The sequence below is a fragment of the Notechis scutatus genome, chromosome 9 (assembly GCF_049901735.1).
Source record: "Notechis scutatus isolate UNSWTSFEM ecotype Mainland chromosome 9, rNotScu1.2, whole genome shotgun sequence".
NCBI lineage: Eukaryota > Metazoa > Chordata > Lepidosauria > Squamata > Elapidae > Notechis > Notechis scutatus.
Window position 1 is genome coordinate 10,340,383 of NC_142017.1, and position 23,272 is coordinate 10,363,654.

Genomic DNA, 23,272 nt, shown 5'->3' on the forward strand with positions numbered 1-23,272 from the left:
CGCTGAGATTTGATGCTTTGGGCCGGCTGATGCAATGGCTGCGAAAACGGAGATCACGTGGTCTGCCAGGGAAGGGCGTGAAGGCGGCGAGGGGGCCGCCATTAAGAGAAGGGGCTGGCACGGGAGGCGTGGAAGGGAAGATCTAATTACAGAGAATAGTTAATAATTCGAGATTGGTTGGATGGGGTAATATATGATGGGGGAAGGACTACGTCTTTAAAATGCACCATCTTTATATATTCATATATAAAGAATGGTGCATTTATAAATATTTATATATTTATATTATATATTTATTATATGTGTGTGTTTAAAAATAAGTCATTTGAATATTTTGAATACAATTTTGCTTCCTGGAACATTCTGCTCCGTGATACGTGAATGTGGATTTGTGTGTGTGTGTAGGACTCTTCAAGCATGGTACAAACAGCACCCCATTGCATAAAATAAGAAGAAAAGCCATAATAGAAATTATGAGGGATAATCACCTCTGAAGATCACATAAACATTGAATGAATATTTTCATAAAACTGCTCTGAAGTGGCATGTTGTATACAAAAATAGGACTAAGGGTCTCTAAGTCCTGATAATCAGCTAAACGAGGCAAAATAGCTTAAGCAAGGATGCCCAATTGTATGTGGTTAAAAACAAACAAACCAAGATGCTGCCTGATAGGGTGGGATTGTTGGAAATGAATCCAAATGACAAAAAACTTGGATCGGTGAAAACACAGAGATTTTATTTTGTTAAGCTGTTTGCAAAGAGGGGGGTATCTCAGCTGACTTCAACATGAAGTTTGAGCCAAGGACCCACACCTAAGATGTCAATCCATTACATTTTATAGTTCTTCTATCCCGACATTCCCCCATGTCCCTCCTACATCGACCCAGTGACCAAGAACAGCTAATCCGAGACGCCTTATGGAGACCACATCATCTCCTTTGATACCTCCCAATGACCTCCCATCACATCTTATCTTTCCTGGCATTAAAGAATGTCCCTTCAGCAGGACCCCTTTACTAACCGTCTGAGAACAAAGAAATATCTATTCCTAACACCACACTTGTTACATATTGTTACATTCAGCACTTCTTCTTATATGCATTTGTAACATCTATGCAAAGTAAAAGTAACCTGATGTTTTGAAAAACAAAATCTAACTTCATTTGATTAAAGAAAGTTAGGGCCATGGTTTATTTCTTCTCACATTATCCTCCTAAGTGCTCTTTTGTTATGTCAAATGTGTATGTGAATTGCCTTGACAGTTTGAGATACCTACCGATTCATGGAGGAAATAGGGGTGGCATTATTTGATACAGGAGGATGTAATAGATTGCAGGTACATGTTTAACAATGAGTAAATGTATTAGAAAATATATTTACAGGTTGCATCAAGATAGTAAATGTCTATAGAGCAACTGTCTTCTTAATATTATAATATACTATTCTATTCACCTACATTTTATTTTTGAATTTTCTTATTTCTAACAGGATCAAAGCTCAATTTTTTTTTTAGGTGTACTAATTCATATAAAAATGGATGGAGCTTCAATTGTATGGTCCTATGTGGACTTTTTTTGATCACACCCTGCAGTCTTTCTAGTTGTAACTATTTCCATAGAACGGTGTCTTGAAATCTAATCCACTTTAAGATGGATGGACATCAACACCCAGAATTCCCCAGCCAGCTCCGGTGTTGGAGCACCCACAACTTCTGAAGGGCAAGATGTTCCACTGATTAATTGCTCACGCTGTCAGGAAATTTCTCCTTAGGATCTCTCTTTGCTAAGCTTCCATCCATGGTTGCTGGTCTTGCCCTCAGCTACAGTTCAGTAACCACCATAAAGGTCTCCAAATTTTCCATTTCATGATAAAATCAACACTGTGGTGGCACAGTGGTTAGAGGGCAGTACTAAAAGCGTCCAGTGTTGACAACCCACAACTTCTGAAGGCAAGATGTTCCACTGATTAATTGCTCTTGTTGTCAGGAAATTTCCCTTAGGATCTCTCTTTGTTTTTGTTTTTTTTATTGTATATGTTTTATTTGTAGTTTCCCTTTAACAACCAACATTTTTTGTGGACAGTGTAATCTCTCGTTGTTAAGCTTCCACCCGTCCGTATTCATGACCTTGCCCACAGGTGCAGTTCAGTAAGCATCATAAAAATATCCAAATTTTCCATTTGATGGTAAAGTCAACATTTATTTATGTAGCGTATGGCACATCATCTATGGACCAGCAATATATATGAATACCTCACAAAATCAACAGAGGTCCAGTGAATGAAAGTGCAGGCAATCATAACCTTAGGAACAGAGAAATGATGTCATAATAGTCATGCAGTCAGTGAGGAAGCTATCTTTGTTCTTACAGCTGCTGAAATAGTTTTGGGTATGAAAGGCATAATTTTAGATGAAGTGGAGAACAGAAACACAGAGATGGTGCTAGGGAAAGGAGGTGGAAAGTGTATACAATACTGCTTTGGTGGGGTGTAGAACAGTCATAGATCGCAAGAAATAAAACTCTTTCTCTCCCTTGATCTAAATTGCCCAGGACAATCTCTTTGGAACTCTTCCATTTGCTTCAGGTAAGATACCTGGAAGATAGCCTGATTAGATAAGGAATAGCAAAGCCAATCTTAAAGTTTGTGACTCTGCAGGAACTTTCTAATCTGCTTTTACTACACAGTCTAAGCCGTGAGTAATGATAGAAATATTATATGTATACAGGTAATTCAGAATAGAGCTGGAAGGGATGTTGGAGGCCTTCTAATCCAACTCTTTGCTACCATTTTAGACAAGTGACTGTCCAGTCTCTTCTTAAAGATCTCCAGTGATGGAGCACCACAACTTCCGAAGGCAAGCTGTCCCACTGGTTAATTGTCTTCACTGTTAGGAAGTTTCTCCTTAATTCAAGGTTGCTTCTTTCTTTGATTACTTTCCAACCATTGTTTCTTGTCCACCCCTCTGATGTTTTGGAAAATAGATCCCCCCTTTTCTTTGTGGCAGCCCCTCAAATACTGGAATACTGCCATCATGTCACCCCGAGTCCTTGTTTTCTCTAGACTAGTCAAACCCAAATCCTGTAAACATTCTTATACAAGGACATATACATGTCCTAGGTTTAGCTTAATTTAATCCTAGTTATGTCTTGGTCTAGCTTTCTAACATAGACAGGAAGAGCATACACACCCGTGAATCCACAACAATGAAGCCTATAGATACAGTACGTAACGTATGTGTTAGAAATTCTGCTTTATTCTGTAAAAAGGATAGTGGAGGATTATTATATTGCCCTACAGATCGGTAGCAGAAATGGTTACATAGCCATACACAACAAATAAAATGTACAGCATGCAGTCACCATGTTCTTCGCTCCTTAATGGTTTTGTGCCACAGGAAACTGGTCCTCACACTTAATGACTGTCACAGCATGATCACATGATCAAAATTTGGGCTTTTGTACAACTGACGATAGTTGCAGCCACCCAGAGTCACGTGATGGCCATTTTTAGACCTTCCCAAACCAGCTTCTGACAAAGTCAACGGAGGAAGCCAGATTCCCTTAATGACTATGTGATTCATTTAACAACCATGGCACAAAAGGCCATACAACCAGGAGCGACTCTCTTTAACAACCGCCTTGCTTAGCAATGGAAATTCTGGTTCCAATTCCAGTTGTAAGTCAAGGATTATCTGTTATTGTATTTATACTTCCAAGAGAATCCACTTCAGGCTAGTCTAATCATGGTAACCTCTTTTTATTCGGAGATGCAGGTGTCACCACCTGCCCAAAGGTGAACAGGGTTGAAGAGCAAAAGTCAAGGGTCAGGATGTTTCAAATAGGTCAGAATATCCTGGTGACAGGCACCAACCAGGGAATTGGATTTGGACTGGTGAAAGAGCTGGTGAAAACGAATCCTTTTCCAGGCCATATTTTTGCAACTTGTATGAACCCTCGTGGACCTGAATCAAAGGTATGTAGAAGATCAACCGTCATTCAACATCTTTAAGATACGAGCTGGGGCAATGTACTGATGTGGGCTTCCACTGCAGGCATCAATGAACTGAGGCATTTGAGACAAAAGATTAAGCCAGGATTTTTTGAATCACAATCCACTGAGTCATGCAACGTGACTTGGGTATGTCATGCTAAGACATACCAAACCAGAAATCTCACCTGGTTTATGCACCACCCGGATTGTTTTAAATGAATTTAACACAAAGAACAACGATACCAACATGATCATATAAACAAACAAAAAAAAGATATATGAACAGCTAGTTCTAGTTAAGAAAATACAGTCTGCAAATTATAATAGCTGCTGATAAAAACAAATCCATTGAGATATTCTGTTATAAAGGAATTGAAGAATGGTGTGGTGGGTTAGAGGTGAAGATGCTTGCCTCCCACTCGGAAGGTTGAGAGTTCAATCCCTGCAGCAGATGTCAGATATCAGGGCAGAAAGCTAAAATATTTGTTGTGAACTCAGTGTAGGCATCAGAAAAGGGCATGCGGCCAGTAAATGCTTAGCTCTACTCAGTCTCTCTGACTACAACCCAAATAAAAGGAATTTAAAGGCTATAAAAAGAAAACCTGCTATATTGGAACTGAGATTGCAGAAGATGCTTTTTTATATTTTATTTATTCGACCTGTTCTTTTTACCATTTCCTTTCTCAATTGCAGGCTTTGCAGAATTTTGCTAGTCAGCATGACAACATTCACGTGGTTCAGTTAGGTATGGGATGTTTACTCTCTGGGTAATTATAATGAAAGCCACGAAACATGACCATATCTATCATCATAAATTGCATGAGTATATAAAAAGTCAAGTGTAATTGTCAGTTTGGGGATTTTTTAATGCTCATTTCTCTAGTAACAAATGTAGTCCTATCAGTTGAACAGGTGAACGATTTTTTAAACGGAGCAAATCTTCCTAAGATTTCTCCTTGTCTAGCATTTATGGGAGGGGTAATTCCACATTTCCAAGATTCTGTTAATATAGCCTTACAGTAGATAGCACCACTACGGCTAATCCTCTTATGACATGACCGTTTTCACACTTACAACCATGGCAGCATCCTCTCAGTCAGTCATGTGATCAAAATTCGGACACTTGGCAACTGGCATGTATTTATGACGGTTGCAGTGTGCCAGGGTCATGGGATCACTTTTTTTTGACTTTCTGACAAGCAAAGTCAATGGGGAAACCAGGTTCATTTAAGAACTGTTCCAAACTTAACAGTTTTAGTGATTCACTTAACAGCTGCGGCAAGAAAGGTCGTAAAACGGGGCTAACTTCCCTTAACAACTGTCTGGCTTAGCCATGGAAATGTTGGGGTCAATTGCAGTTAAAAAGTTGAGGATTGCCTGTTGTCCTGTTGTGCTTTTTGTCTATACTATCTCACAAAAAATGTCCGACTTGGTACAGCAACCAAACAGAGCAGATATTCCAATGGATAGTTAGAACTGCAGAAAATACCACCTGCCTGCCTTCCATTGAGGACCTATATACAGCAGGGGTCAGAAAGAGGGCTGAGAAAATATCTACTGACCCCTCACATCCTGGACATTTTCAACTGCTCCCCTCTGGATGCCACTAAATATCATTCCATGCCAAAACAACTAGACACAGGGACAGTTTTTTTCCTACAGTATTGTCTTATGTCTAAGGATACTTACCCATGTTGTATGGTTGTAGAATTATTATTATTCTTTCACCTTCTTTACTTCCACCTCTTACTGGCATCATATTATGATTATTATTACTCTGTTGCTTTGCATGTACGTTGAGACCTTCTGCACCAGAGACAAATTCCTTGTGTGTCTAATCACACTTGGCCAAATTATTCTGTTCTGTTATCATGGTTCCAGTCTACTCCTATTCTATTCTTCTCTTCTACTCTTCTACTCTATTTTACTCTACTACTCTACTCTACTCTACTCTACTCTACTCTACTCTACTCTACTCTACTCTACTCTACTATACTCTACTCTACCCTACCCTACTCTTCCCTACCCTACCCTACCAATGCTCCCCCGGAGGCTTCCCTGAGGCCCAGGAGGACCCCCTGCCCACACACACTCCTGTGCTCCATTTTTTGCCTTCCTGGGCCCCAGGGAAGCATCCTGGGAGCAAAAATGCTTCCCTAGAAGGCTTCCCTGAGGCTCAGGATGCCCAAAAATGGAGTGCAGGGGGGTGCTGCAAAAAAAGAAGAAGTCACATGGCCATGCCCACCTAGCCACACCCACATAACTGGTTGCTAAAAAATTTGAATCCCATCCCTGTGCCTATTTATCTATTTGCATGCTTTCCAACTGCTAGGTGGGCAAATTTCATTTCTGAGATCACTATCTAGGCCGCAGGGTTTTCCCCCCTGTCTCCAAAAGTCTTTTCTTTTCCATTACACGTTACCTGCATGCATCAAACTAGGAACCAAGTCATTTTTACTGATACCTGCCCTGTTAGCTTCCTTCTGTTTGTGGTAGATGTGACAGACCTTTCCAGTATAAAGCAGGCTGCATCAGAAGTGGAATCCCATCTGAAAGGACAAGGGCTCAATCTGCTAATCAACAACGCTGGCAGAAATTCCCAAGCCTTTTTTCTGGAAAACGTCAATCAGGAAGATATGTTATTGTCATACAAGATCAATACAGTGGGACCTCTCCTTGTTGTCAAGGTAAGTTTGGTGTAGGGGCCTGGGGGCTGCATAGGTAGAAGGTCCACCATGACCCAATGGGATTAGAAATGGCACCAAGAAAAAGCCATGACTTGGGAAATCAAAAAAGCCAGTGAGAATAAAACAAGGATCTCAGTGAGACCCAGGAAGAAGAGAAATGTAACATTTCGCTCTACTGTTTCCTAACTGTTTTAGGAATTCCTGCCTCTCCTGAAGAAGGTTGCCAAGGAGACCACAAAAGAAAACATGGGAGGCCACACGGCAGTTGTGGTCAACATATCTTCGCTCATTAGCTCCATTGGGCAGGGTTTTAAAACTGAAATAGAATTTCCTCCATTGTACCAATATCGTGCCAGCAAGGTAATTCAGAAATTTTGTTATTTTGAACATAACCGACGAGATAGTCCAAGGTGCCCGTAGCCCCTCTTGGGTCAGTCTCTGGCTCCAGTAGCCTCTGATCAAGGTGAAGTCTTTGTAAAGTGAAACTGGACTAGGACCAAGGTTCAGAAGATGCGTGACCACCAGGGAAAGACTAGTCAAAATGATGATGAAAATTCAGGTCCGCACATGCAGGTTCAGCGATATTGATTTATTGAGGGTGGAGGGTTTCATTTTGTTACCAGCCTAGGTAGCATCTTCAGTGGAGCTTAGGGGAGGTTAGTCTTGGTGTTCTTCTGCTTGTAAGAGCTTTGTGTGATCAGTAGGTCTTGTGATTGGGAGGTCACATGAGGGCGAGGGTCTTACCATGGGATTTCTGATGGGTAGGTTTGAGTCGCATCAAGGGTCTTCTCTTCTGGTGGGTCTTGTGTTGTTTTTTTAAATTAATTTTTTATTTTTATATACAATAAATCCATTCCATTTCAATCGTGTGCCGATTAGGTACATATTTCAATTGCTTAACAATTAGTAATAATATTCTTTTTATCAATATATCAATATAACAATAATCACATTCCCATATATATATATAATATAAATGATATCCAATATATCTATTACACTAGTTTCTCTTATAGAATTCTTTTATTGGCCAAGTGTGATTGGACACACAAGGAATTTGTCTTGGTGCAAATGCTCTCAGTGTACATAAAAGAAAAGATACATTCGTCAAGAGTCAAGAATCATCAGGTACAACACTTAATAATAGTCGTAGGGTACAATAAGCAATCAAATCATACTAGGAAACAGTCAATTATTGCTTTATAAATGCATCTAGTTCCTTTTAGTTTAGTTTATTTTTCTACCCATTGGTAAAACAAATCCCATGCCATGTAGTATTCAGATTCTTCTTTTTCTTCAATTTCTAATGTTAATCTATTCATTTCTGCACCTTCAAATATTTTTTCAATTACTTTTCCGTCTTATTGGTATCTTATCCCTCTTCCAATTTTGAGCAAATACAATTTTAGCTGCTGTTAATACATCTAAAATTAAATAAATCTTTTCTTTATTATCACTCTCAGGAACCATTCCTAATAGAAATATTTCAGGTTCTTCTGATGGGTCTTGGGATGGGTCAGGTGTGGGTCATCTTTGGGTCGTCAGTTCCAACACAGGACCCATCACAAATCAAGACCCTCACTTGATGCGATCCACATCTACCCGACATGACCCTCAGCTGATGTGACCTCCCAATCACAGACCTATTGACCACTTGGCCTTATAAGCAGAACACCTACCTGGACATCCCCTAAACTCTGCTGAAGATATTACCTAGTTTGGTAATGAAACGTTAGGAAACCAACCCACAAGCTCGGAGAACGAACCTTCACTCTCATCCTACACCCGAGTTACAGATATTCTCCACTATCGCAAACTAAATTATTACTAAATGCCTACAGAGCCTTGGTGGCGCAGTGGTTAGAGTGCAGTACTGCAGGCTACTTCTGCTGACTGCCAGCTGCCTGCACTTTGGCAATTTGAATCCCACCAGGCTCAGGGTTGACTCAGCCTTCCGTCCTTCCGAGGTGGGTAAAATGAGGACCCAGATTGTTGGGGGCAAGAAGCTGACTCTGTAAAAACTGCTTAGAGAGGGCTGTAAAGCAGTGGGAAGTAGTATATAAGTCTAAGTGCTAGTGCTAGTGCTATTTTTCCAATAATTTAACTTTATTAACCAGTGTGATATACATACACTGTAGGAGAAAAGCAGGCAGCACTGGAGGGTGGAGTTAAAGACGTCATTAGCTTAGAGGTATATAAGTCTAAGTGCTATTGCTGTTGCTACGCCCAGGAATCTTTTCAACAGGAATCTTTTCATCACTTGAGACTTTCAAGAAGAGATTGGACTGCCTTTTGTCAGAAATGGTGTAGGGTCTCCTGCTTGGGCGGGAGGTTGGACTAGATGACCTACAAGGTCCCTTCCAACACTGTTAATCTAAAAAAACCTTACTCTAAAAAAAAAAACCCTAAGGTTAATACCTGCTTGGGTCTAAATAGGGGTCCATAGCACTCAAGAAGGGTTGCTTAGTTCACTTGTGGCTATGTAGGGATTCTAGGCCGAACCCTCTTTTTATCCTCTCCCTCAGGTTCTAACATGTTTTGTTTTAACAGACAGCACTGAACATGGTCAATGCCTGCCTTGCGGTGGAACTGAAAAAAGATGGAATTACATGTGTTCTGCTCCATCCTGGATGGGTGAAGACTGAAATGGGAACAGACGTGGTACTATAAGGTGGCACGCGGGGGTGGGGTGGATAATAAATATTCTCAAAAAATTGAAAATGTAGTAAATGAGAGCCAGTTAGAACTCACTATCTCCTGGTGATTGGCCCAAGGTCACCCAAGGGACTTTTGTGCCTAAGGCAGGACTAGAACTCACTATCTCCTGGTGATTGGCCCAAGGTCACCCAAGGGACTTTTGTGCCTAAGGCGGGACTAGAACTCACTATCTCCTGGTGATTGGCCCAAGGTCACCCAAGGGACTTTTGTGCCTAAGGCGGGACTAGAACTCACTATCTCCTGGTGATTGGCCCAAGGTCACCCAAGGGACTTTTGTGCCTAAGGCAGTACTAGAACTCACTATCTCCTGGTGATTGGCCCAAGGTCATCCAAGGGACTTTTGTGCCTAAGGCGGGACTAGAACTCACTATCTCCTGGTGATTGGCCCAAGGTCACCCAAGGGACTTTTGTGCCTAAGGCGGGACTAGAACTCACTATCTCCTGGTGATTGGCCCAAGGTCACCCAAGGGACTTTTGTGCCTAAGGCGGGACTAAAACTCACTATCTCCTGGTGATTGGCCCAAGGTCACCCAAGGGACTTTTGTGCCTAAGGCAGGACTAGAACTCACTGTCTCCTGGTGATTGGCCCAAGGTCACCCAAAAGACTTTTGTGCCTAAGGCGGGACTAGAACTCACTGTCTCCTGGTGATTGGCCCAAGGTCACCCAAGGGACTTTTGTGCCTAAGGCGGAACTAGAACTCACTATCTCCTGGTGATTGGCCCAAGGTCACCCAAGGGACTTTTGTGCCTAAGGCGGGACTAGAACTCACTATCTCCTGGTGATTGGCCCAAGGTCACCCAAGGGACTTTTGTGCCTAAGGTGGGACTAGAACTCACTATCTCCTGGTGATTGACCCAAGGTCACCCAAGGGACTTTTGTGCCTAAGGCGGGACTAGAACTCAGTATCTCCTGGTGATTGGCCCAAGGTCACCCAATAGGAACTGAAAAAAGGTGGAATTGCATGTGTTCTGCTCCATCCTGGATGGGTGAAAACTGACATGGGATCAGAACAGGTACTATAAAGTGGCGGGAGGGAATAATGACTATTCTCAAAAAATTGGAAATGTAGTAATTGAGAACCAGTTTGATTTAGTCGCCCAAGTGGCTTTTATGCCCAAGGCAGGACTAGATCTCAGCATCTCCTGATGATTGGCCAAAGGCCACCCAACTACTTTCGTGCCTAAGGGGGGACTAGAACTCACCATCTCCTGATGATTGGCCCAAAGTTATCCAACCAGGTTTCTAATCCCAGAGTGTGAATCGAATTGAAAATTAAATCTTAAATAACAACAACAAGAATAAGAATAAGAAGGTCAACCAATTTGCAGAACCAGCTTCTCCCTTTCCCACAGGCCCCTGTGACAGTGGAGACCAGTACTAAAGGTTTGGTGAAGGTCATCGCTGGCTTAGATTCATCATCATCTGGCACTTTTCTGGATTACGAGGGGAGAAACATAATCTGGTGAACAGAATAAGGCTCCTTGAGTTTATCGCTGGGGAAAAGAATCCGATCTTTGTGAACTGAAAGGAGAAATCTTCCCTCTGGTTTCTGTTGCAGGAAGAACCTTGTCTCTAAACACAGAATGACGGCTTCGCTGTTGTTCATTATCAATAAATACACCCTGGTCATGGAAAATCTTGCCATCACCTTTCATCCCAAGTGCCACATATGGTGTGATGACCCAGGGCATGGCACAAAAGCAACCAAGTCACAAAAATAGGTAAAATCCCTTTAATACCTCCAACTTGGCCCTCAAGGTCCAGTTATCATCAACTGGATAAAAAAAAACTCTCCCAAAAACAGTTTTCAAAAGGAAGAAATTCCATCTGAACTCAAAGTATATATAAATTATAAGTAAAAACCAACACAAACCGCACTGTAGCAATTAAGGAGACAGGGCAGGATAAGGGATTGAAGATGTCAAAAGATAACGAACCACACACACTTGGGAGGATGCCAGAACTCAGATAAGACGTGACAAACCAGAATAATTTCATGCTTTGCTTCCACCAACTTTGCCATGCACAGTTTGCCCTTTTAAACAGTCTTCTCAGCTGCAGCCAATGAAGGGGATCAGGGCCCTTTCCTCCCCCGTAAACCACGCAACTCACATTGCTCCCTTATCTGTTCCTCCCTACCTGCCCTAGGATGGAGAGGCGGTGGACCTGGGTCTTCCTCTGAATGCCCAGTCAGACTGTGCCCTTCCCCAGTTTCCTCCAGAACCACCGGAGCCACACTCCCACTCCCTGTCAGCTATTCCACCTCTCAGAATCAGACTCCAACAGGGGCATGACATATGGAAAAGTTTGTCTCCCATGGAGTGGTTGCTGTTGCCATTTATTTCTGTGATTTATTTGTGCGAATCCAGACCTAAGGGGGAAGGTTCAGAACAGAGGTGGTATTCAGCAGGTTCTGACCAGTTCTGGAGAACCGGTAGTGGAAATTTTGAGTAGTTCAGAGAATGGGCAAATACCACCTCTGATTGGATTTTACAGTATCCTCCCCCTGCCATGCCCACCAAGCCACACCCAAAGAACCAGTCCTAACAAAATTTTGAATCCCATCACTGGTTCAGAAGCATCCCAAAGGATGTGCAAATTGGGTGGATAGCAGACAGGAGGAGCATTACATTTCTTCTCATCCTTGGAGATGCTTTTCCCAAAGGCTACAAACTTTGACAAGTGTCAAGGATTGGCCCAAAAACATGCCAGGCCTGTTTTCCCCAGCAATTCTTCCTGCTGTGCTCTTGAAACCCCCATTGAAGGATCTGTCACCGAAACAATGCCTTAAGACCTGCTCTTCCCAGGGAAATATTTGCATGCCACAGCCCCAGGCAAATGAAGAGATTGTGTCAGGAGACACACCTCTTCCCTGAGTCCTAACACTACAGTTACTAAACCACTGAACAAAGTCCAGGCAGTAGGAAAAAGTAAAAGTTCAGGGGAAAGGATGGCTCCCTTAGCTCGTAGCATATTGGTGACCGGTTCCAATCGGGGAATCGGACTTGAACTGATCCAACAACTGGTGGAGATGGCTGAGCCTCCAGAACATATCTTTGCAACTTGCCGGACCCCAACTGGATCTCCAGGGAAGGTTTGTAGAAAGTTATCGTGATTGAACAGCAGGGAGAAGATTTCCTGCTGCTCTCCAAGCAGCTTCGTTAGGTAGCTTCTCTATTGTCTGTAGTTACCTTAATATTGCTGGAGGAGTAAAGTTACAGAAGTTAGCAGAACCTACAGACCAACTTTTCACTCCAAAGAAGTAAGGTATAAAGCTTAATAAAAAAAGAAAAGAAAAGAAAACTTCTTAAAAATCCAGAGAAGAAAGAAACAAGGCATTTACCTAGCTTTTAATCTCGAGCAGTAATATTTTTAGGAGCCACCTGACAGAGATAATTCTGCAAGGTGCATTCATCTACACAGCATGTGTGGGTAGTGCTGTCTTGCTGGCAGTTACTGTGGAACAGACACCTGAAGCGATGGAAATAGCAAAACCGTTAACCAAACTACAGCTCTAAAATGGATTACTTTTTGGTGACTCAGATGGGGCAATGTTGCACAGGAAATAAGATCAGATCCAAAACTTGGGCAGAATAAAAATTTGTTCACTGGCTATTGGAAGACAACCTAATTTCACTGTCATTATTTTTGAAGCATTGCTTTTGGTGTGTTTGCTATCTTGAGATGATGGGTTGCAATGAGCAAATGTGATCCAGGGGGCTCTAGGCCCACAGAAACAGGGAATCCCATACAGCTGCCAGCCACACCTTACCTAGAAGGGAGACATGACCCAGAAAGCAAAATTAGAAGGTTTGCCATTCTTCAAAGCTTGCCTGTCTTGACTTGTTTTAAAATCACTGACATGAGATACAGAACAGGACAAGAAAGAGAAAATCTAGATAAAACTTTTTTTTGCACAATTTTAATAGTAATCCAGAATGAATTATTTCCAGAAATACAGTTCCGCTTTAAACTTTTTAATACTTTTTGCTGAACAAAGAAAAGAAAAAGAAATGAACTGGTGATTTATGGATTTGAATAAAAAGGATAAAAAGGATAGTTTGTGAAAAGAAGGAAATTGCAATGTAATCTTTTTAGAAGGTAAAATAAAAGTGTACGTATAGCTGCTGTTAAGATCAGATGCCACTTCTTGGTTATGTTTTGCATTTTCTTTTCAACTTCTTTTACTTTATTTCTTTTTTACTTTCTCATTCTTTTCCCTGTTCCTCTTTATCTTCAGTTCAAAATTTATTTTTTTGCTGAAAACCCTTTTCATGAAAATTATTTTTTAAAAAACAGTCCTGTTTAAGTAAAAGAGATCAAAGAACAATTAGAATGGCTTGGGAGAAAGTTCCATAGGACCCAAGGCAGTGCTGGGATTCACATTTTTTTACTACTGGTTTGGTGGCCGTGGCAGGGAAAGGATACTGTAAAATCTCCAGTCAAAGGTGATATTTGCCGTTCTCCAAACTACTCAAAATTTTCGTTACTGGTTCTCCAGAACTGGTTAGAACCTGCTGAATACCCCTCACATCCCAGACATAAACTGTTTCAACTCCTTCCCTCAAAACAACGCTATAGAGCACTGCACACCAGAACAACTAGACACAAGGATAGTTTTCCCCCGAAAGCTATCACTCTGCTAAACAAATAATTCCCTCAACACTGTTCAACTATTTACGAAGTGTGCATTACTATTACTGTTAATCTTCTCATCACTCCTTATCACCCCTCCCCTCCCACCTGTGATTGTAGGACTGTAACTTTGTTGCTTGTATCCTTACGATTTATATTGACTGTTTCCTAATATGATTTGATTGTTGATTGTACCCTATGACTATCATTAAGTGTTGTACGTTATGATTCTTCTTAACGAATGTATCTTTTTTATGTACACTGAGAGTATTTACACCAAGACAAATTCCTTGTGTGTCCAATCACACTTGGCCAATAAAAGTATTCTATTCTATTCTATTCTATTCTATTCTATTCTATTCTATTCTATTCTATTCTTATTCTATTATTCTATTCTTATTCTATTCTTATTTCTATTCTTATTCTATTCTTATTCTATTCTATTCTATTCTTATTCTATTCTATTTATTCTATTCTTATTCTATTCTTATTCTATTCTATTCTATTCTATTCTATTCTTATTCTATTCTATTCTATTCTATTCTATTCTATTCTATTCTATTCTATTCTATTCTATTCTATTCTATTCTATTCTATTCTATTCTATTCTATTCTATTCTATTCTATTCTAATACCACATCTGACCCAAGGATAGGAAGCAAATGTTTTCCATCGCTCCTTGGATCTTCTTCTCTTCTCTTGACTTCTTCTTTTTAATTCCAGACCTTGAATGATCTCGCTAGCAAGCATTCCAACATTCACATCATCCAGCTGGGTATGAGAGCCACCTGGCTTTTTTTTTTCTGTTACAATTTTAAAATCCATTGGGAAATCTGCATGGACTATGGACAGTTTGACCATGCCGTATGTTTATTTTAGCTTTTAAATATTTGTATCTCAATAAAGATAATCTTTGCAAGCCTAAAATTTCCATTGCTAATCAAGATAGTTGTTGTCAGTTTTGCCCCATTCTATGACCATTCTTAACATGGTTGTTGAGGGAATAACTGCAGTTTTAAGTGGGTAACACAGTTGTTAAGTGAATCTGGTTTTCCCATTGACTGCTTGTCAGAAGTCTGCAAAAAGTGAACACATGACCCCAGGACATTGCAACTGTCATAACTATGAGTCAGTTGGCAAGCATCTGAATGTTGATCAAGTGACCATGTGGATGCCATAATGGTCATAAGTGTGAAAAATGGTCCTAAGTTACTTTTTTCGGTGCCGTTGTAACTTTGAATGGCCACTAAACAAATGGCTGTAAGTTGAGGACCGCCTGTACAAAATGTCATGTAGGTACCAGCTGGGGCAACTGAAATTTGGTTCCTTCCCAATTGCTGACCCACAATCGACTAGGCCCCACATCTGCTTTTGGCTTGTCTGATAAGGATCTCATTTTTTTCATATGTCCCTGGAAGAGGTGGAGGATCAATCCAGTGTGAAGGCAGCTGCTTCGGCGGTTGAGTTGCTTCTACATGGTAAAGGCTTAAACCTGCTGATCAATAATGCCGGTGTGAACTCCTATGCCACTCTGGAAACTGTGGAGCAGCAAGAGATGCTGTCTGCTTTCAACACCAATGTAGTAGGGCCCATCCTTGTGGTTAAGGTAAGAGAATCGTTGACTTCTTCTCTCATTCTCAAACAAGAGAATGACAATTTGATCTCATGTATTATGAAACATGGTAGACTAAACCAACAGGGGGGAACCTATGGCCCTCTAAGAGGTGTTGCACCACAGCTCCTAATATTTATTACCACTGACCACGCAGGTGGTTGGAGTTATTTAGAATAGAATAGAATAGAGTAGAGTAGAGTAGAGTAGAGTAGAGTAGAGTAGAGTAGAATAGAATATTATAGAATAGAATAGAATAGAATAGAATAGAATAGAATAGAATAGAATAGAATTCTTTATTGGCCAAGTGTGATTGGACACATGAGGAATTTGTCTTTGGTGCAAATGCTCTCAGTGTACATAAAAGAAAAGATACATTTGTCAAGAGTCAAGAATCATAAGGTACAACACTTAATGATAATCATAGAGTACAATAAGCAATCAATCATACTAGGAAACAGTCAATATAAATCGTAAGGATACAAGTGACAAAGTTACAGACATACAGTCACAAGTGGGAGGGGATGGGCAATAACGAGTGATGAGAAGATTAATAGTGATAGTAGTGCAGACTTTGTAAATAGTTGGACAGTGTTGGGGGACTGATGGCTTTCGGGGAAAAACTGTCCTTGTCTCTAGTTGTTCTGGTGTGCAGTGCTTTATAGTGTCGTTTTGAGGGTAGGAGTTGGGACAGTTTATGTCCAGGATATGAGGGGTCTGTAAATATTTTCACAGCCATTGTGTAGTATACAGGTCCTTGATGGAAGGCAGGTTGGTAGTAATTTTTTTTTTCTGAAATCCTAATTACTCTCTGAAGTCTGTGTCTGTCCGGTTGGGTTGCAGAACCAAACCAGACAGTTATAGAGGTGCAGATGACAGACTCAATAATTCCTCTGTAGAACTGGATCAGCAGCTCCTTGGGCAGTTGGAGCTTTGTGAATTGGCACAGACAGAACATTCTTTGTTGGGCTTTTTTAGCAATGCATGATGGATTACTGATTCACATCCTATCATACATCCCACCTATCATGTCCTATTTATTTTATTTATTATTTAGCATATGGCAAATACATGGACTTACCAGGCATTGGGCTGGTCTAAGCTCTTGATGGACATTTGGACACAGACACACTGAGGGGTATCATATGCTACAGTAAGGTCGATGAACACAGCTGTGGTTTTTATGCCTTGCTGGAAACCAGCCTCAATAGGTCCTGTTAGCCCCTATCTGTCTTGTATTTGTTGCCATGTATTTAGAGAGCCAGGAATTCTACAAAGATGTCTGGCTGCCAACTGTCATTAACTGCCAATGCTTCAATGTAGTCTGGCTGCCAGTTGTTGCTAATCATTTGATTCACACTTCTGTGCTATGCAGGGCGCACCACAAGGAGGCGAACTAGCATCACACCCCAACATGTTCTACAATATTATGAACGAATTAATTAATTAATTAATTAATTAATTAATTAATTCTTTATTGGCCAAGTGTGATTAGACACCCAAGGAATTTGTCTTGGTGCATGTGCTCGCAGTGTACATAACAAGAAAAGATACATTCGTCAAGAATCAGAAGGTAAAACACTTAATTATAGTCATAGGGTACAATAAGCAATCAAATCATAGTAGGAAACAGTTAATATAAATCACAAGGATGCAAGCAACAAGGTTACAGTCATACAGTCACAAGTGGGGGGGGGGATGGGTGATAAGGAGTGATTAATAGTAATAGTAGTGCAGACTTTGTAAATAGTGGAACAGTGTTGAGGAAATTATTTTATTTGGAAGAGTGATGGTGTTCGGGGGAAAACTGTCCTTGTGTCTAGTTGTTCTGGTGTGCAGTGCTCTATAGCGTCATTTTGAGGGTAGGAGTTGGAACAGTTTATGTCCCGGATGTGAGGGGTCTGTAAATATTTTCACCGCCCTCTTTTTGACTTGTGCAGTATACAGGTCCTTGGTGGTTTATGATCTATGACCATGCTGTTTGTGTGTATGCTGAGAGCTTATGCCCCAGAGATAAATTCCTGGTGTGCAATGACACTCAGCCAATAAAGAATTCCATCCCATCTATTGTAAGGTGTTATTAACATGTAGAAGCTTCAGAGTTAAAACTGAAGTGGGTTCAGTGATCACAGAAAGTTGTAAAGATTGTTGGGATGTTGAATTGGATGTGAGATGGAAGTGTGACGACTAAGGAGATGTGAAAGAGAGTAATGAAGGAATAGGGCTGCCGAGACAAAGAAAAGGGGAAGCAAAGATAGCATTAGTCAACAAAAACAAGGGGTAATATCTCAGAGACAAGTACATGATTCTGATACCAGCCATTCAGTTTCTGGGTCGTCATGGCCTCATTTCACAACTTAATGTAACTTGTTCCCCTCAGGAATTTCTACCTCTGCTGAAGAAAGCAGCTCGAGAGGCAGCTATAGAGGAGATGAGCTGCCAGAGGGCAGCCATCATAAATATAACCTCCAAGTTGGCCTCCATTGAAAGGGGCTTTGAAGTCATGAAGGCACCGATGTACCCTTATCGTGCAAGCAAGGTAGGTTTTCCTTGGAGGATCTGATTATTCCTTTCATTCAGAATTAGCTGGTGAGACAGCAGAACATATCTATGTGTCCAGTCTATCAGATCTTGTCTGCTTTTAGGAACAATTCATTCATTCATTCATTCGTTCGTTCGTTCATTCATCTTATATCCCACCCATTTTCCTTGGATCTGGCTGGGAATTATTCAGATGGTGCCCATTCACTTACAATCACAGACCACCCTTTAAAAAATGTGTTGCAGATGTGACACATCTAAAAAAGAGGCAGAATTTTGTTTGCGTGGACATTGTGTTGTTTTGGGGGGGGGATTCTGCTGCAGATTATCCTGGTCCTATGTCGCTTAAGTCTTTGGCCCTCTCCAGAAGTTGTAAATGCTCCAACACTGGAAGTTTTAAAGAAGAGATTAGATAATAATTTATCTGAAGTGGTGTAGGTATAGGGTTCAATCAATCAATCACTCAAATGTTTATTGTCAATGCACAACACGTGCACAATGAAATTGAAATTGTTTCTTGCCAAAGCAGGGGGTTGGACTAGAAGATCTCCAAGGTCCCTTCCAACTCTGTTATTCTATTCTATTCTATTCTATTCTATTCTATTCTATTCTATTCTATTCTATTCTAATTCTATTTCTATTTCTATTTCTATTCTCTTTTCTCTGCTATTTTCTATTCTATTCTATTCTATTCTATTCTATTCTATTCTATTCTATTCTATTCTATTCTCCTTTAAGCCTTTAATCCTGTATAATCCTTATAACCTTTTAAGCACTTCGAGTTCTTTGAGATTACAGTTCATATATAAACCCTGCCAATGTAGCCAGAGGTTAGGGAGTCAGAGCCCAGAATATTTGAATGGGGTAAAACCTGCCCTTCTTGCATTCAATCATGCCAACGCTTTGATAGCAATGGATTGTGTGATTGGGTCAGGGCATCAGAGCAGAGAGGTTTCAAATGAAAGAAAAGAATGAGGAGTTGATCTTAAGAGTTTAATTTTCTTCGCAGGCTGCTTTGAACATGGTGACGGTCTGCTTCGCTTTGGAACTAAAAGAGGAAGGGATCTTGTGTAGTCTAATCCATCCCGGCTGGGTGAAAACAGACATGGGAACACAGCAGGTACCATAAAGGATGAAAGAGGGAGAGCCAGGGTTTACGACAGAGACAGCAGTGGTCCCATGTTGGTGCTGAGATGGGGCAGTGTATCCATCTCATTGCTCTTTGATCTTCAATAGCTTTTCATCCTGTGGACCATAATATCCTTTTGAATCAACTTCAGGCGCTGGAGTTGTGTGTGTGGGGCATCATTTTGTGATGGTTTTTCTTTGTGACTGGTGACATCTACATGTTATATGAGATCATTTATCAGTTTGGGGTCAGGTACCATCAGTATACATCTCAACCCTGGGCCAGTTCTGAGTTAGGCTGGAGAATTCTAGGACTTAAAGTCCATGCATCTAAAAGTTGCCAAGGGTGAAAAACACGATGCTATGCTATACGGTGGTTGTAGCAGCCATTCTTTTGTTGCTGTGGTTTCAGCCAGAGAGGGAGAATGAATGGGCAAGAGTCCAGGGCTCAAGCTTTCTTCCCTGAGGATAGTAACTCTGCCTCTCTTTCTCTCCCAGGCTCCTGTGACTGTGCAGAACAGTGTGCGAGGCATCCTCAATGTGCTGGTGAATTTATCATCGGCCTCCAATGGGGCCTTTCTTGACTGGGAAGGCAACACACTCCCTTGGTGAGATATGCTTGTCCTATCCACCAAGAAGAAAAGGTGTTGGGTATATTGATCTTTTTAAAAATTGTATTTTTGTAGCACTGTTGTGTTTTTTGTGTTTGTATCATGTATGGTTTATAATGCATTTGCTGTAAGTTACCAGGGTAGTTCTGATTTTGATGGTATAGAAATATGTTTAATCAACCAACCAACCAACCAACCAACCAACCAACCAACCATCCACCCACCCATCCATCCATCCATCCATCCATCCATCCAACCAACCAACCAACCATCCAACCAACCAACCAACTATTCAACCAACCAACTGTCCAACCACCAACCAATCAATCAAGATGGAAATTTTCACTAGGGAGTGACCTCCAACTTTTAACTTGTTTGTATTGTAGATAAAGTCCTTGGCTGGAATCAATTTCAATTCTAAATTAGTTGTGGGTCTGTCATCCATAAATTTGATTTACCTCTGCTGGAAATCATGCCACATAAAGTATTCTCCAGCTCTTTTCTGTGATTCTTAGTTGCTATATTGTTATTATACTTGGTTGCATAATCTGCCAAATGTTTAAACTGGATTTGGCATTTTGTCTACCTATCGAGCTTTTCTCAAGGACTTGAGATAGGCAGATGTTGTTTGATGGTGTTAGAGGTTGCCATGGGATGTAAATAAGTAAAACTGCCTTTGCAATTGACAGATGATTTTGTCAATGTTGATGGTGTTCAAGTGATGTTCCAGATGTTTTGGAACTGAACCCAAGGCTACAGTAATAAATTAGCTTGTATAGTTTCGGTACATACCAGGCCTCAAGGCCTCAAGGCCTCAAGGCCTCACGTAGGCTGAAAGCGTGTACCAGGAACATCAATCAACAACACGTCATCATGGGCAAATAACTGAAATGCAAACGCTAATTGGCTACTTTGAAAGCCTGCGAAATATGGCAGATGGACGTTACTCAGTTTCCTCCGTTTGCCCCCTGGAAGTATCTGCATGTCACAATTGATACTTATTCAGGGTTCATAATGGCAACCCCGCAAAGAGGAGAAGCCTCCAAACATGTCATCAATCATTGCATTCGCACTTTTGCATCGTTGGGACGCCCAAATGAAATAAAAACAGATAATGGTCCTGCATACACTAGCACAGCTATAAAACAGCGTTAGAACGACATTTGATCAAAGGGAAAAGAACCCCTAGCCTCCCGGCAATGCAAGACACTCTTAATCTCTGTCTTTATACTCTCAACTTCCTCAATCTTTCCGGCACCCCTGCTATGACGGCAGCGGAGCGGCATTTTTCCTCCCCCTCTTCCCCTGATTCTCCCAAACCACAGGTATACTACCGCCAACTGCCAGACCCTACTTGGAAGGGCCCTGCTGGTCTCCTCACCTGGGGTCGTGGCTACGCAGCTATCCAGCTTCCAGATCGTGTCCTGTGGGTTCCTGGACGACACGTCAGACCATACCACCCCAAGATAGAAAAATCACCACCCGCAGACATACCAACATGATTCGTCTCGTTGCCTTGCCGACCCTCTTCCTCCTTCTTGCCACACATGCCTCCAAGGTCTCCATCCCATCTCGAGTGACCCTTCACGCCAGGTACTCCCCTCCTGCTGACCTGCACCGCATCTGGGGACATTTTCCCCCCCTATCTCCGATGGTCAACACTCCCTCAGCCATGGCTCCACATCTCCAGCAATGCTTCTTTCCAGACCAACACCTTTGAACTCCCCCTGCCTGACCAAAACCACACAAGCAGGCTTCATTCAACTAACTCTCATCTACCATACCCAACAACCGCAGAAGTGCCTTCCTACCGGAAAAACCTGCCAAAAGATGAACTCAAAAACCATTTGCTACAATCCCAAGACGGCTGTTCGTCTCAACGTTACCTTATGGGCGGGACTTCCAAGAACCTCTGGCAGATCTGATCCTGAGGGGAGGGAAAACTTTATTACCTAAACCACACCACCGTGCTCAAGGACGGTACTAACCCAATTGTTTTAACCTTTGATGTTTGTATTGCTTGTTCTAAACCAGGGGGGTATTCATGCGGGTCGGTTGACTGGAAAACAACATACGCTCACAATCATAAATATTTGTGTCCTACACCCATCAACTGGGCCATAGGGAACCCCAATCAATGGGTCCCTTGTGGAGGTTCCATCGAGTGCTCGGGTTGGTCTTGTGTCTGTGTTTATACAGGGGGAGTGTACTTGGGCTGCAATCATCTGTCACATTTCAAACAAATATCAGGGTCTACCACAGACAATAAGGTAGAAATCACCATATCCAGACAACACCCTGCCTTGGATACTTATGGTATAGGGATTGATGGCACAGGATCGGATCCAAACACTTACATCACCATAAAAACCGAAGTAATATATGAAGGTAAGGAAACATCATTAGGTTGGTTGGTATACAATAATTTGAGGAAATTAGATACAGCCCCTAATACCAGTGTTATTGCATAAAACTTGTTCATGGATATGGCAGAAAAAATAGCAAAAGGTACATGGGATAATTCCTACCAGACTTGGACAGCACCTGACAATGCTACCACCACACCTGCCAAATTCAACACCTCCCTCCTCCCCTATCTCAATGACACAACATCTTCCCAAATTTGGACAGCCCCAAATAACATGTATTGGATTTGTGGTAACCTAGCCTATCCATCCCTTCCTGCAGATTGGCAAGGGTCATGTGTATTGGGGTGGATAAGACCTTCCTTTTTCCTCCTCCCGATCTCCATTAAGCAAGAACTAGGCATCCCTGTGTATGATACATTATCCCGCAGGAAAAGAAACACCGATAATGCCTTTGCAGGCTTCCCCTGTCAATCAGAACATACAGGGGATACCTGGACCTAACCCCCACATATATATGATTAATAGAATCATTCGTTTACAAGCTGTTTTAGATTTAGCAGGCCAACGAATAGACAAGGCTCTAAACACTCTAGCAACTGCTACAGACAAATCATGCACAGCTGTCTACCAAAATCGTTTAGCTTTAGATAACATGAGATGCAACAATTAACCTATAATCCTAACCAAGTATGGCAATGTATTGATTTTAAAAAAATATTTTTAGTTCCTGGTTCCCAAAACTACCAGGATTACAAGCTATAGTAGCTCTCATAGGTATGATTGCTTTAGGATGCGTTATTCTTCCATGTGTATTACCAATTTTTATTCGCACTATATCCAATAGTCTATCCTTGTTAGTTGAAAAGCGCGCCATTGCACAGGTTAATGCCCTCTGGGAAAAGGAACCTCTGTACAAAGTCATACCCTCAGAAGACCCTGATGCGTGAAGTTTTTACATGGGCAGTGACGAAGATCCA

The 23,272-nt window shown here is 41.4% G+C and overlaps 2 protein-coding genes across 2 annotated transcripts; both read left to right on the forward strand.

Annotated features, from left to right (window-relative positions):
• Positions 1 to 3,831: 3,831 nt before the first annotated feature.
• Positions 3,832 to 10,976, forward strand: LOC113417511 (uncharacterized). The gene is made up of 6 exons (XM_026675941.2): positions 3,832 to 3,975; positions 4,687 to 4,738; positions 6,490 to 6,680; positions 6,876 to 7,040; positions 9,231 to 9,341; positions 10,752 to 10,976. Exons 1-6 carry the CDS (start codon positions 3,832 to 3,834, stop codon positions 10,863 to 10,865), a joined length of 777 nt encoding a protein of 258 aa, XP_026531726.2. The 3' UTR covers positions 10,866 to 10,976.
• Positions 10,977 to 12,132: 1,156 nt separating this feature from the next.
• LOC113417510 (uncharacterized) lies at positions 12,133 to 20,351 on the forward strand. The gene is made up of 6 exons (XM_026675939.2): positions 12,133 to 12,493; positions 14,758 to 14,809; positions 15,453 to 15,640; positions 18,027 to 18,185; positions 19,197 to 19,307; positions 19,814 to 20,351. Exons 1-6 carry the CDS (start codon positions 12,350 to 12,352, stop codon positions 19,925 to 19,927), a joined length of 768 nt encoding a protein of 255 aa, XP_026531724.2. The 5' UTR covers positions 12,133 to 12,349; the 3' UTR covers positions 19,928 to 20,351.
• The last annotated feature ends 2,921 nt before the right edge of the window (positions 20,352 to 23,272 follow it).